The sequence below is a fragment of the Bacillus rossius genome, chromosome 10 (assembly GCF_032445375.1).
Source record: "Bacillus rossius redtenbacheri isolate Brsri chromosome 10, Brsri_v3, whole genome shotgun sequence".
In the NCBI taxonomy this organism is placed as follows: domain Eukaryota; kingdom Metazoa; phylum Arthropoda; class Insecta; order Phasmatodea; family Bacillidae; genus Bacillus; species Bacillus rossius.
In genome coordinates this window covers 5,177,670-5,192,890 of record NC_086337.1, presented here as the reverse complement: position 1 = coordinate 5,192,890, position 15,221 = coordinate 5,177,670, and the positions used below count along the sequence as shown (strand labels likewise).

Here is a 15,221-nt window from a genome sequence, read left to right as displayed (position 1 = left end):
TTCAGGCGTGTGTGCGTTGATGGAGGGGTGTGGTTCCAGGCGTGTGGCCCTGATGGAGGGGTGTGGTTTCAGACGTGTGTGCGTTGATGGAGGGATGTGGTTCCAGGCGTGTGGGGCTGATGGGGGGGTGTGGTTCCAGGCATGTGGGACTGATGGGGGGGTGTGGTTCCAGGCGTGTGTCGTTGATGGAGGGGTGTGGTTCCAGGCGTGTGGGGCTGATGGTAGGTTGTGGTTCCAGGCGTGGGGGCGACGGCCGTGGTGCACGGAGCCTTCTGCAAGCCGCGCCAGGAGAAGTGTGCTATCAAGAGGATCAACCTGGAGAAGTGGAACACCAGCATGGATGAGCTGCTGGCAAGTCCCTCCTTTTACTGTTTGGTAGCCTGATGCTGGCAAATCTCATTTATAGTATTGTAGTCTTGGCATGGGTGTGATGCTGGCAATTACCTTCTATTATAACCCTGTAGTGATTTTGGCATATCCTTCCTTTTACAGTTATATAGTAATGCCATGCTGCTAGCAAGTCTCTCCTTTTACAGTCTTAATATCAGGGCATGGACGAGCTGCTAGCAGTATCAAAGTCTGGCATGGATAAGCTGCTGGCATGTTTTTTTTTTACATAATTATTGTCATGGCATATATGTGCTTCCTGCATGTCCCTCTTCCATGCCACCAATTAGGTCATCATTTTCATTTAAAGTCTCTTATTTAAAAAATATATATTAATTTTTCTTTATAAATTATGATTGAAGGTACTTCTGTGACTTATTGAGAGTAAAAAAATAGTTGTATGTACCATGTTAAAGTAATTTATATATATATATATATGTGTGTGTGTGTGTGTATACATATTGACGTCAACCGGGGCTCCGCCCCCTTGAGCCTGGCCAGACGTCGTTCCCTCTTTTCGTTCCCCCCCCCCCCCCCCCTTTTTTTTGTCCACCACCGACGGACATGGGCGTGTGTGGAAGTGTGTGTTAAAACTGCGTGCCAGACTGCAAGGAGGCATTTCGAGTCAGTGCGACGCCCCTTTTCTGAATTTATTTTATATACACTCCTTTATAATTCTTATTCTCTAGTCCCAGTGCTGGGTGTGTCATCAGTGTCACTTGTGTCGCTGTTGTCTGGAGTTAGGGACGCTGCCCGGGCGAACCCGAACAGGCACAGACTTGGACAAGGCTAGAAAGGTCTCGAAAGAGCCACCTTAGTGTATAAGAACTTTCTGCTGTGTTCTTCCACCGTCGAGGCACGAGGCCGCTGAGTAACCCTGCCCGGGCGTGGCGCAATCGCTGGCGCACTATATTAGTGCGAGCGACGCTGCGCACGATATTAGTGCGAGCGACGCTGCGCTCGAGGGAGTCCGTCATCACCACCGGTCGGGAGCGCACGCGTCTGCAACCCGGGGACTTCATCTCTTGCTAAACTTTGATCGAGTAATTCTGGCATGTAAAGTAATCTCCAAAAACCTTTTCATTTTATCCCCGGGGCGTCTCTCAACCGGCGGGCTGTTTAACTAATCGTATTTCTCGCTTAGAGACTTTCACTAATCTTCCTACGTAGAGACTTTGTGTGTAGCTACGAGAGTGAGCTAACTTAATCTAATCTGGTTCGTGCCTCGGCATTTTAACAGTGTAACGTAATCATGTATGTGAGATCGGGCGGAAGGAATAAAAGGCATAAAATCTAGTACTGTGAGTATTCTTTACTGACCACGTGGTACTTCCTTACTATAGCTAGGTGTGAGGCGTACCCGGCGCCTTAAGATCGGGCTAGGCAGGGTCAGTCAATACTCCAAGCAACAGAAATAGGGCTGGTAACTCGCCTCGCTCGGGTCACGTCACACCCTGAGAGAGAGGTTTAGCCGGGTTTCCACGTGCCCTTACACGTGGTGGCGCCCAGTTCCATCAGAGACTGTCGGGATCCACAGCCGAGTAGCCCTCAATTGGCGCCCAAGAGCGCGGGGCGAGTTACCTCTTCCGCGGAGACCAGAGCGTGTTAGTTACGCGGTTGTGCACCGAAACACGGGAGCCTGGAAGATAACGGACTGGCCGGCCACGTGGCACGTGACCAGGTCAAGAGCGCGCACAGCCCACGGAACTCCCAGCGAGCGGCCGCGTGATCGCATCCCGGGCGATAACAGCTGCCCAGACGGTGAGTGTGTGTGTGAGTACCGCCAACCGCGTCGCGCGCGTAGCGAGGAGAAGAGAGACGCCCACCTGTCTCACCACCACACACCACCATGTCGGACAACCACGGACAGAACCCCGGACCGGACCCTATCCAGGCAAGCGAACTGTTTCAACTAAATGCCATGTACTGTGCCGTTTTCGCACGACCACGTCAGATGGGCGGGGCAGCAGGGGTCTCGTGGACGGACACGTGTGTATGCTTGGGACAGTATGACGGGCCACGTGTGCAGGGACTAACAGTGCGGGCGAAACATCACTGACTGGAATACAGGAAATGCACGAGTATGGAATGTAACGGGGAGGCGCGGGAGGGAGTATGGTGTAGGAACTGTCGAGCATTTAAACACACCAAGTGTCTGACTAAGCCCGAGGTGACATCACTACGAGACGAGTGGTACACGTGTCAGTGGTGCCAACACGTGAGACAGACGGCGCAAGACACCAGCGGACCGACGGACCGCATCCCGGACCAACCACGGGCTAGACTCACGCTAGTAGGCCACGTGGAGCTCCCCGAGTTCGCCGGCAGGACCAGTGACGACCCGCGGAAGTTCTTAACCACGTGCCGGGGGCGGCTGGACCGGTATGGAGTGCCGGAAAACGAGTGGGCGGACCGCGTGGGGAACGCACTCAGAGGGGACGCGAAGACGTGGTGGCAGATCGTGCATGAGTACGATATGCCGTGGCCAGACTTCACGAGTCGTTTCGAAGCGCGATTCGCAGACGTGAAGGTGGATATGAGGGCGCGCGCTGAACTTTACTGTCTCGAACAACACCAGACGGAGACGGCGGAAGCTTTCGTCGTAAAGAAGGTGCGGCTGTACAAGCGGTTGTTCCCTGACAGCGAACCCACGGAGATGTTGGAACATGTGGTTGAGCTGATGCGCCCGGAGATCCGCCCCCACTTACGCGCGGTGACGCAACTGACGGCGGAAGAGTTCATCCAGTACGCCCGCGCCGTGGAGCTGGACTTGAAAGCCGCGAGACCGACCAAAATAACTACGTCAGCTACAGCTAAGGCCGAGACCACGACCACAGCAGACGCTAGGGCGCTGGTGCCCTACGTCACGCCCGACCCTGACGGCAACACGAGACGCGGCGGGGCCGGCCAGGGCAGCCAACCTCCACCAGCGTGGCGGACGCGCGCCATCGGCGCGGGCCAACCACCACAGTGCCACACGTGCCCGGCAGGCACGTTTCATTGGCACGAAGACTGCCCGGTGCGCAACAAATACCGGCCGGACTTCGCAGCGCGTCAGCAGGCGGGAAACGGGCGACAGGGGGCGGCGAGCTAAAGCAGTTCTCCCCCGCACCACCAACAACAACAACGACAGGGCCACTCCTGGGCCACGTGGGCGCGGCGGAAGCCAACCTGCTGCGAATCCCGGTGGTCGTCAACGGGCACGCTGTTCACGCGCTCGTTGACACCGCCGCCAGCTATAACTGCGTCACGACGCGGGTGGTTGACCCCGCCAAGTTCGAACCCAGGGAAGGGCGCCTGGACCTGGCCACGACAGGGGACGCCTGTCACACCCAGGGCGTCACGACGTTGGAGGTGTACGTGCGGGACCAGCTGTCAACAACGACAGCCGTGGTGGTGGAGCAGCTGCGGGAGGATGTCATCCTGGAGCTCCCATGGCTCTCCGAACAGCACGCCTACATCGACGTCCGGGCCGGGTGCGTGCACGTCGGCACCCGGGGACGACGGAGCGTCTACGGACTGGGGCAGCCCATACCACCCAAAGTAACCAAGGTCAGTCTCGACGAGTTCCGCCACGGGGTCCCCCCGGAAGTCCGTGACCGCATTCAAAACACCCTAGATCAGCAGTGCAGTGTGTTCGCGGCCGCGGACCCGTTAACACGTACCACCCTAGCTGAACATGCCATCCCGACTTATCCTCATGAACCCATGTTCATCCCACCTGGCAGTTACGGACACGTAGGTAAGCAGGCCATCCTTGAACATATCCAAGAAATGCTCCAAGACGGGATAATCGAGCCCAGCGAGAGTCCCTATAACTTCCAAATAGTTTTGGCGGAGAAGAAGGACGGGAAGTTACGCTTTTGCGTTAACTTTAAACCCATCAACAAAATCACTATAAACGCACCACCACCCCTCTTGAGCATAGCTGACACCCTAGCAGGGCTGGGTAACGCAAAAATCTTTTCATCTCTGGATCTAAAATCGGGCTATTGGCAAGTGCCTATAAAACCGGAAGACAGGCCTAAAACAGCTTTCACCTCACCAGACGGACGCCGATTCCAATTCTGTGCGATGCCATTCGGCCTACAAGACGCCCCCGCTACTTTCCAAGGAATGATGACGAAAGTCCTGGATAACTACTCCGGCAAGTTCGCTGCGGCATACTTAGATGATATAATCATATGGTCACAAACGTGGGAGGAACACGCACACCATTTAGCGCTAGTATTAGAACGACTAGCTACCCACGGCCTAACTTGCAACAGAGAGAAATGTCATCTAGGAACTACCGAGCTGGGCTTTCTGGGGTTAGTTGTCAACGCGGAGGGTAACAGACCGACAGAGGAACAACTGCGCGTCATTCTAGACAAAGAGCCCCCGCGCACACGCAAACAGCTACAAAAATTCCTCGGCCTAGCCAATTGGCTTCGAGCTTTCATCCCGGAGTTATCCATTGTAGCCGCCCCCCTGACGGACCAACTGTCACCCAAGCGGCCGTTCAGGTGGACCACCGAGACCCAGAAGGCTTTCGACGAGCTGAAACGCAGGTTTGCCAACTGTCACTTACTAGCGCGCCTCGACCCGGCCAAGCCCTTGATCGTGCAGACGGACGCAAGTGAGGAAGGGATAGGGGCAATACTTTTACAACTCGATGAAGAAGGGGCGCCACGAGTCATAGAATACTCCAGTGCAAAGTTCGGTGACGTGGAGAGGCGATACAGCGTCAACGAGAGGGAATGTCTGGGGGTAGTCTGGGCCCTTAGACGCTATCGGCCGCACTTGGAAGGACAGAAGTTTACGTTGCGCACGGACAGCCAGTGTTTGAAGTGGTTGGCTACGATGCAGGGCAGACGATCCAAGCTGACGCGGTGGGCCATGTTGCTGCAGTCGCTAGACTTTGAGGTAGAGCATGTGCCCGGGAGACATAATGAGCTAGCGGACGAGCTGTCACGCGACCCGAACAGCACTGCCATCGCCCGAGATGACGCAGATTGGGAGGAGCTGTTGCCGCCCACTAGCGCCCGCCAGACTAACCAGGCTCAAACACCCACGCCATATGCGGCCGTTTGCGCGGTTATCCCCGACACCACGCCGACACTGCTTCCGGGCGCCGAACTGGATGACCTTGACGCATACGTAAGGGCGGTGCAGCTGACGGACGCGGAGACGCAGGAGCTCGTACGACGATGCGGAGAGGCTAACTGCGAGGGATACCGAGTGGTTGACGGACAGCTGCTGGCACGCCCGAAAGGGACAGAGGATCCATGGCGGACGTTCGCACCGGGACCCACGCAGAGGGAAATCTTTGATATGATGCATGTCAACCGGCTAGCCGGACACCCAGGGGCGGACCAGACACTTCGTGACGTCCGAGGACTGTTCCACTGGCCCGGGGTGGCGAAGTTTGTGAGAGACAGCGTGCGCAGATGTCGGCATTGTCAGCGCCGTAAGACGCGCCGTAAGACGGGACAGCCCAGCAAGTACCGAGGCAGCCGACGGAGCCGTTTCACACGGTCGCACTGGACCTGATGGGGCCCTACCCGCGCTCAGCCAAGGGGAAAAAGTTCCTTCTAGTCGTCACCGACTGCTTTACCCGCTGGGTAGAGGCGTACCCGCTCTCCAATGCCCGCGCCGGCACCATCGCGCGAGTCCTAGAGACGGAATTTTTTCCTAGGTGGGGCTACCCTAGGGTGATTCTAACCGACAATGCCACACAATTCACTGGTCGGACGTGGACCCAGCTGGGGAAGAAGTGGAGGGTGATTTTACACACCACCCCCGTATACCACCCCCGCGCCAACCCGACAGAACGGAGAAACCAAGAGATCAAGGCGCAGCTACGCCTCTGTCTCGCTGACGACCACTCGCAATGGGATACCCACATTCCCCAGATACTTTACTGCCTCCGGCGGCGTGTGAACGCGGCAACGGGAGAGACACCCGCCAACATGGTGCAGGGGCGGAACCTTCCCCTCCCCGGGGAATATCACGTGAGGCAGCAGCGGGAGGCGGGGCAGGAAGTAGAAACGCACGAGCGCAGGCTGGAGCGGCTGTCAGAGGCGCGTGACGCGGCGCGGCGGCACTGGACAGCATATCAGACGCAACGCACGCCGGAAACCCCACACCCACCCCCCGACCTGAACCCAGGGCAAATGGTGTATGCAAGGCTGCACCCGCTTTCCGCCGGGCACCAGAACTACTGTGCCGGGCTAGCGCCCAAATGGATAGGCCCCGTACCTGTCATAAGGGCGGGCCCTACGATGGTCACCATCAAACTGCCCTCAGAGCGGGCCGCCAAATACCATAGGGACGATATCAGAATAGCGCATGAGGCGGATGAGACTGATAAGACGGGGAAGACGGAGAGCGGGGGTAGCGGCGCGGCCATTGGCTGCAGAGGGGGCTGAAGGGACGGAGGGGCCGAAGGACGGAGGGGAGGCGCGGCCAGAGGAGGCGGAAGAGGGGGAAGAGACGGCAAGCCGAGGGGTGGCGCGGCCAGAGGTGGCGGAGGAGGGGAAAGAGACCGCGAGCGGAGTGGCGGCGCTTCGAGAGGGGGCGGAGGAGGTAGAGGAAACAGGAGAGACGGAGAGCGGAGAAGCCGCATGGCCAATTCCGTCAACCCCGACGGACACTGAAGGGGGCGGGTTTAGAGGTTTCCCGGAAGTAGAGGCAAGGCTGGAGGCACCTGTTGTGGCGGCGGGGACCCGGCCGCGACAGATGTTAGAGGACTCGGAAGGCGAGGTCTCTCCATTTAGGGGGTTCCTCAATGACATGGGCGGAGGGTTAGGAGGCCAAGCTGGGCCGCAACCACTCATATGGGAACCGGATGAGGCAGAGAGTAGACCCGGATCACCGGAAGAACCGCTATGGCCCCTCCACTATTCTCTAGCGGACTCCACGTTCAGCGTGAGGGTGGAAGAGCCGACTGATGACGAGAGAGAAGCAGGCGGGTCGGCGGACGCCGCGACGGAAGTGCCCACACCCGCACCACGGTACAATCTCCGGCCACGCCCCCCGCCAGTCAGGGGAGGGGGTGACGGCGCACGGAATGAGGGTGACCAAAGCCGGTGCAAGCGGAGGGAAGCGTCGCCATGCCAGGCTGTTTCGGAGGGGGGCAATTGACGTCAACCGGGGCTCCGCCCCCTTGAGTCTGGCCAGACGTCGTTCCCTTCCTCTCTTTTCGTTCCCCCCCCCCCCTTCCTTTTTTGTCCACCACCGACGGACATGGGCGTGTGTGGAAGTGTGTGTTAAAACTGCGTGCCAGACTGCAAGGAGGCATTTCGAGTCAGTGCGAAGCCCCTTTTCTGAATTTATTTTATATACACTCCTTTATAATTCTTATTCTCTAGTCCCAGTGCTGGGTGTGTCATCAGTGTCACTTGTGTCGCTGTTGTTCGGAGTTAGGGACGCTGCCCGGGCGAACCCGAACAGGCACAGACTTGGACAAGGCTAGAAAGGTCTCGAAAGAGCCACCTTAGTGTATAAGAACTTTCTGCTGTGTTCTTCCACCGTCGAGGCACGAGGCCGCTGAGTAACCCTGCCCAGGCGTGGCGCAATCGCTGGCGCACGATAATAGTGCGAGCGACGCTGCGCTCGAGGGAGTCCGTCATCACCACCGGTCGGGAGCGCACGCGTCTGCAACCCGGGGACTTCATCTCTTGCTAAACTTTGATCGAGTAATTCTGGCATGTAAAGTAATCTCCAAAAACCTTTTCATTTTATCCCCGGGGCGTCTCTCAACCGGCGGGCTGTTTAACTAATCGTATTTCTCGCTTAGAGACTTTCACTAATCTTCCTACGTAGAGACTTTGTGTGTAGCCACGAGAGTGAGCTAACTTAATCTAATCTGGTTCGTGCCTCGGCATTTTAACAGTGTAACGTAATCATGTATGTGAGATCGGGCGGAAGGAATAAAAGGCATAAAATCTAGTACTGTGAGTATTCTTTACTGACCACGTGGTACTTCCTTACTATAGCTAGGTGTGAGGCGTACCCGGCGCCTTAAGATCGGGCTAGGCAGGGTCAGTCAATACTCCAAGCAACAGAAATAGGGCTGGTAACTCGCCTCGCTCGGGTCACGTCACACCCTGAGAGAGAGGTTTAGCCGGGTTTCCACGTGCCCTTACACGTGGTGGCGCCCAGTTCCATCAGAGACTGTCGGGATCCACAGCCGAGTAGCCCTCAATATATATATATAATTTTAGTTAAATATCTTTAATAAATGATCCATTTGGCAACAAATGGCAAATGTGACCCTAACCACTTGTCTCATATCTAAACAACCTACGTAACTGTCTAACTGAATGTTGGTTCTCGCTGTGCTATTGTAGAAGTGCTGCAACACCCAGGCTATTGCCTCCCTCTTTGAATTTGTCTTTATTAAAGAAATATTGTGTTCTAATAATCTAAATATGTTTAGACTTTCTGGTATGGTGTAAATAATGGATGGTGATCTTTTAAAAAGTATTTTTGCATTTGCATTGTGTTTTGTGACAAAAAATTTACATGGTTTGTGCTTTTTGGGATTTCTGATTATTTGCTTATTCATGGTGAATAAGCTATTTCGTTATGTTTACCCATTTTTGCTTTATTTTTTAAGTGTTTGTATGCTTTCACGTATCTCATTTGTATTATTTGCTATGGTTCTGTGTCTGAAAGTGGGATTTTACAACTTCTCGTGATTAAGAAGTCATGATAGAAAGAAAGAAACAGTGGTGGTACGTGAATTCTATAAACATGGGAAAGATTCGTAATTTTAGTCAAAATGCTATTTCTGTGTGCCAGTGATTGGCTTATTTTTCTATTTGTAAAGTTGTGTCATTTGTTGAAATTGTAAGCTTATCAGTGATTGGTTGTTGATGGCATCACGAATGCAATTGTTTCTGAGTGGGCAAAAAACTGAAATCGTAGGTTGCCACATTAGTCGTTACTTAGGCAATTGCGAGATTAGACTGTTGAGTGGCTGTTCACCAAATTTAACATATTAATGTAGGGGAGGGAAGAATGTCACATGTGGAGTCCGGGCCACACTGTTTTTTTAATCTAATTACGGACTGTCAACTGGAATCTTGTGCTGGTGTCAGTGAAGGCCTCAAGTGGAGCAGTCACGCCGAGAAGACCATGGTCTCTCGGCCATTAGTACAGTGATCACTGGATTACATCAACAAACTGTCATTCAATACTAATACTAATACTAATTAATTCTTGGTAATTTGAGTTTTTGTTTGTTTTCTTTTTATAAATGACAGCTTGGAAAGAGGCAGCTGTGATTAGTATTTTGTAAAGGAAAAATAAATCCACAAATTTAATTTGTGATTTAGTTAACTTTTGCAAGACAATGTTGAAGGTAAACAATCATTTGGCACTACATGCCATAAGTTGTTCAAACGTGCCAGGTTTGATGGTATTTACTTCCTGAAGGCTGGAATACCAATGGCAATAGCTCCCTAGAGCCATAGAGAAATATAAACATCATTAATTGCAACATGGAGGTGTTAGGAGAGAAGCTGCGAGAGGCTTAGGCAACTCATCACAGAACCATTGCCACCCTCTCCCCTATAACCTGACAGGCTTACCTGTCGTTGAGACAGAGGAATCCCGCAAGGTGCTGTACAAGTGTACCGCATCTCTGGGACTCGGACCACCCAGACTAGTTGACCAGGTCGGTACCGACCCCAGGACGTGCTCTAAGCAATCGCAGCCACCAACTGACAGTGCGAGTCCTGCCGGTAGAGCCTAGCATCACAAAGGTCGTTTTGATCTGTTGGCCTGCACGCTAGCCCGGCAACTGCCACAGTCCAGGGCACGAGGACGCCTGAGAAGCCAGCTCCTCGGATACCCACCGCCTCCGGTGCCCCAGAGCTTTCAGCCGAGCCCAGTCTAGCCGTTGCCACTGTGCCTGTGGTTGTTCACATAGCCACGGCCTTGGACCCGGCAGTGCTGACCCGCCTGGAGGTTTCAAAACCTTCTGTTGTTGCCCACAAAGAGGGCTTTCATAACATCTGAGGATGTCGAGGATTGAGGACTCCCTGGCATAGCTTTCTTTAATAAACACCGCTGGTGCCATTAGGAGGCAGAATGTTGCCTTGTTGCAGAGAGGCTATACACCCTTTCCCCAGGGCTGATGGATTGTATCGTGGATACTAGAGCCGGCAGCAGTTCCGACACCTCGACGATATGTGTCTTCCTCGAAGGACATGATCGACTCTTAGTTCTTCAGTAAACAGACTTAACCTCAAGAAGTAATATTCTATGGAACCTATGTTATTTTTGCACCCAGTAAATTCTTCACTTGTTCATTTATATAACAGCCAGGCCAAGTTGAACAGCCAGAGTTCTGGTTTGTTAAAAAAAAATTTTTTAATTTGTAGATTTTTTCTTTACCAAATACAGTGTCCATACTCACGGTGCACTTTCAACTGATCACAGGAAAGCCACTTAACAAGATACAGAAATGTGAAATCTTTGCCAAAGAAAAGGTAAACTCTTCAAGATTGCATATCTGTTCAATGCAGTTTGATTTGGCCTCAATTTTTTGCCTTACACATATCGAAACAATATTCTAGTTCTTTCCACTGGTGTAACAGAATGAATAAATTCTGTGATTCTCCATTTTAATTGATTAATATCTCTACTGCGTTCACTGTACACATGTTGCTTCACGTACCCCACAGGTAAAAGTGTAATGGCGTTAGGTCCGGAGGTTGTGGTTGCCATGCCTGGACAGTACCCCTGCTATCCACCGCTGGGGGAATGTTGTATCCAGAAACACACAAACAATGTTGGTGTAGTGTGCAGGAGCACCATCCTGTTGAAAGATGACACCTGGAAATTGTGGCACTGCATACAAATTCAACTACAAGGTAGATGTTTGACGTCACAGTCTGCTCCGCAAAGAAAAATGGCCTATAACTTTAGTCATGCATCAGGGATCACAACACACTGTAGGGATGTTACATTCGTACTCAGTGTAGGCACGAGGTTTTTCAGTGTCCTATATTCGGACGTTATGTCGATGAACATGTCTACAGACATGGAATGTGACCTCATTGCTAAACACAATATCTTTCAGAAATCATTCAACCTTGTCTATTTCATTAAGCATATATGTATGTAAAAAATGTGAATTGTGTTTTATATGTGCCTGAGAGGCTTACAATTCTTTAATTAAATACCAGATTTATGAAGTGACAAGGTCAGATTTATGAAGTGACAAGGTGTGATTCACAAAAACATTTACTTGCATCACGCATCAGCGTCTATAATATCCAGGTGCACAGATAATATATATGTACAAAAGGTATATTTCAAGCGAAAGCCCAACTAGAAAAGCTGTAAGTAATTACATCTTAATAATGCTGTGGTGTAACTGCTATCATGGTTGCCACAATGAAATGCTTATATATTTCTCAGGGTTCATACAAGATAATGCAGCATGGCTATTTTTTTGATGGATCCCAAATATTTCAACAAATGAAAATAATTTTTAAATCTAAGGAAGACTGTCTATCAAACAAAATTTGACTTAACAGATATTGAGATTTGTATTATCTGATATTTGTTTGTGTTAACTTATTCGTGTTGTCTTATACTTCAGTTTATTTGCACTAAGGACATAGCACACTGTTAAGTTACACTTTATAAGAACATAGATGTGTATTTTTGTTGTTGCCGTATTATACAAACGTGTTTGGTGTGCACTGAAGTTAAAGCATATTGTTTGAATATTCAAAAAAATACTTTTAGTGTGTCACCATATATATATCTCTATGTTTCGTAGTTTGTTTTTCAAATTTTTTTTAAGATAACTAATCTCAGTTTGTTCTGTAAACATATGATCATAAAGGCCCGCCTACAATTGCAATGTCCCAAATTGTGTCGACGGACACTGGTCGCTGATTGGCCCACGTGACCCTCTGCTGTCATGGACGGTGTGAATACATTGGTCTACTTTAACGTCTTGACCCAATCTGTGTCCTTGGGTAGAATAGAAGAACAACACACCTGATATTTGCTATTTCCTGTTCCTGTTTCAGATAGATAAACAAAAAGTAATGTACTGTATGTTTGGAAGCCAAGAAGACAGAGAAAAAATATTGATCAGTGCTGTCCGTTTGCGACTGGCGCTAAACACAAATTCATTTTTACACTGTGCTTGGCAATAATTTATTGGCATTTACTTTTGCCTTGCAGGATAAATAAATATTATTCAACTCCCTCAACTTTCGCAAGTTAAATGAACTTCAGAACTTAGCTGTGTACTCATTTAGAATGCATGAAAATTAACTAGAACAATCTAAAATATTTATTTTATACTCTATATTTTCTGCGCTCTTGATTTTTCCTCTTACAATATCATGCCTCAGCCGAAATGTGATGGTAAGTGCTCAATATGTACAGTATATAACTTTAAACTAAATAGTAATCTTGTATTCACTATCCAGACACTTATCAAATTAAATAAAAATTTTAAAACCGGCTCGAGGTACCTATTACTATTATAAGTAAAGCTGACTTTGAATAATTTGTACACATTTGCATTGCAAATAATAATATTTTTTAACTTGCGTGTTCCTGTTGACAAGATTGAATAAATTTCTTAAATACTATTTATATGGCTTTGTCAAAAATCCTTCACTAGAGGAAAAAGGATTACCTAATAAAGTCCTACTTATGTGAATATAATTAAATGTACTCAATCAGATAAACTATATGTGTTTACAGAAATTCCTAAACCAGTAAAACCTCAATTGTTAGATATTTGCTGATGAAGGCTGGTTGTAACGTCTTGCTGCAGTACGGTGCACTTGGTGGAGCCGCTCTAGCGATGCATCTAGACTGTTTGTAAACATACCATCTTTAAACTGAAATAATATGAAGAAATATTAATCTAGATAATTTTTAATGTGGGTTTTTTAGTAAATGGTAGTATTATGAATGCAGACAGGACCACGGCGCGCGCCAGATTCGGAGCTGGCCGGCGGTCACGCGCCGGCCACTGACATAAGGCATGCCACGAGTGCCTGGTCCTCACTACCCCCTCCCCCCTTCATCTCCCCTCGCACCGTCTCGCCTCAGGCCTTTCGGCGGCCTGGTTTCCCGAGGCCACCATGTGGAGTGGCGCCAATAAACACTGCCTTTCTGGACTTTCTGGGCGTCGGGTTGGCCCAAGGCTACCCGCCCACCCTAGAAGGTCTGCCAAGAGTGTAAAAGCAGCGATGCGGGCCTCCGCGAGAGTTGAGAGCGAAGAGCGGAGCAGCGGAGAGAGTCTCCCCCTCGAGGAGTGATACTGGCGACACCCGTGCGGTCAGCGAGATGTGAAGAGGGCAAGTGGCCCTTGCTGAGCGAACCGGACCTATCAGGAGGCGACACCTGCGAGAGAAGGCCGGGCGAGCCAGTCGGGTGGGGACTGCACTGCGGCGCGGCGTGGCTGAGTGCGAAGGAAGCGGACGGAGGCGGACAGAAGAGCGAGCCACTGTCCAGCCAAGCTACAGTGGGAAATGTTAATGTTTCAATTATTAGTGTAAGACTACGTAATTGTTGCAGACAGAGATCTTGAGTGATTTAATTAAATTTATGTTTTAGACATTAGAAATAAATAAAACTGAACCCGTTAAATGGGCTATACCTTACGATCGCAGTTTTCACACCACAGTATATTCTTAACATTTTGGTGTCAGACTTAGTATAAAAACTTAATAGACTTAGTATACAGTTTTTTTTTTTTACTAAAATTAAATAAGTAAATCATTATTACAAATTTATTTGTTCAAGAATTGAAATAGTTTAGGAACTGTAGGTGAGTGTAGTAGTAGTAGTAGTAGTAGTAGTAGTAGCATGGTTAGTATTATTTTTTTAGTAGGGATTTGGGTTAGCTCGTAGGGGAAATTACAGCGTAGTTAATAGGACAGTAGTGATAGGCTAGTAGTGAATGCGAACATGAAAGATGGCTGCCAATAAACTCAAAAACAATGGCTTTCTTGACTGAAATGAATAATAAAATAGAGGAAATGAAGAAGGGTCAGGAGGAAATGAATAATAAAATTGATGATAGCCAAGAAGAAGTAAAGAATGAAATGAAGGAGTGCCAAGAAGAGGTGAAGAATGCTATGAAGACCGAGATAGAGGACATCAAGAAGAACAAAGAAGAAATGAAGAAGAAGATCGATGAAACCAGCATCCAGTTGGAATGCAAAGAGCAGAGTTTGGAGCAGCATCTTGCACAACAAAAACAGCGACTCTTACAACAAGAACAGCAACTTGCCAACAGGAACAACAGTTAATTCAACTTAAACAGGCGACTGAACGGCGTTTAGAAGCTGTGACCGAGGAGTGTCATCGGATAATAAGGAAGCTACAACAATTTCTGCAAACCGGAAGAGTAACTCCGTGGATGTTAAGGCGGAGGGCACTTCCAACGGCCACACAAATTTCCAGCCACCCACCTTTGATGGCCAATCGCCATGGGCTATCTACAGAAGACAGTTTGAGGCAGCTGCTGAAGTGAATGGCTGGGACGATGAAGAAAAGGCTACGGCACTCGTCTTGGCCCTGCGAGGATCTCCACTAGAGCTGCTGCAGACCATACCAGTCACAGAGCAGATAGACTGTGGAGTATTAGTAGAGGCCCTTGAGCTGAGGTATGGCGACCGACACATGTGCGAGGTGTATAGAACAGACCTGAAGACATGTTAACAGAGATCATCTAAGCCGACATGGAGCGACTGGTGCACTGAAGCACCAACAGAGTTCGGCCAGCAGCTAGCCACCAGTGTGCTTACAGACGGACTCGGAGATACACAAGAGGAGCTGCGAGGCCTTGGTCCATGCCC

At 50.0% G+C, this 15,221-nt stretch overlaps 1 protein-coding gene across 2 annotated transcripts in view; it reads left to right on the top strand.

The window, feature by feature from the left end:
* Positions 1 to 15,221, top strand: part of LOC134535736 (serine/threonine-protein kinase OSR1) — a 275,004-nt gene that overhangs the window by 189,257 nt on the left and 70,526 nt on the right. For both annotated transcript variants that reach the window (XM_063374969.1, XM_063374971.1), the window contains one exon: positions 239 to 351. In XM_063374969.1, coding sequence (XP_063231039.1) covers positions 239 to 351 — 113 coding nt within the window. The remainder of the gene's footprint in view (positions 1 to 238; positions 352 to 15,221) is intronic.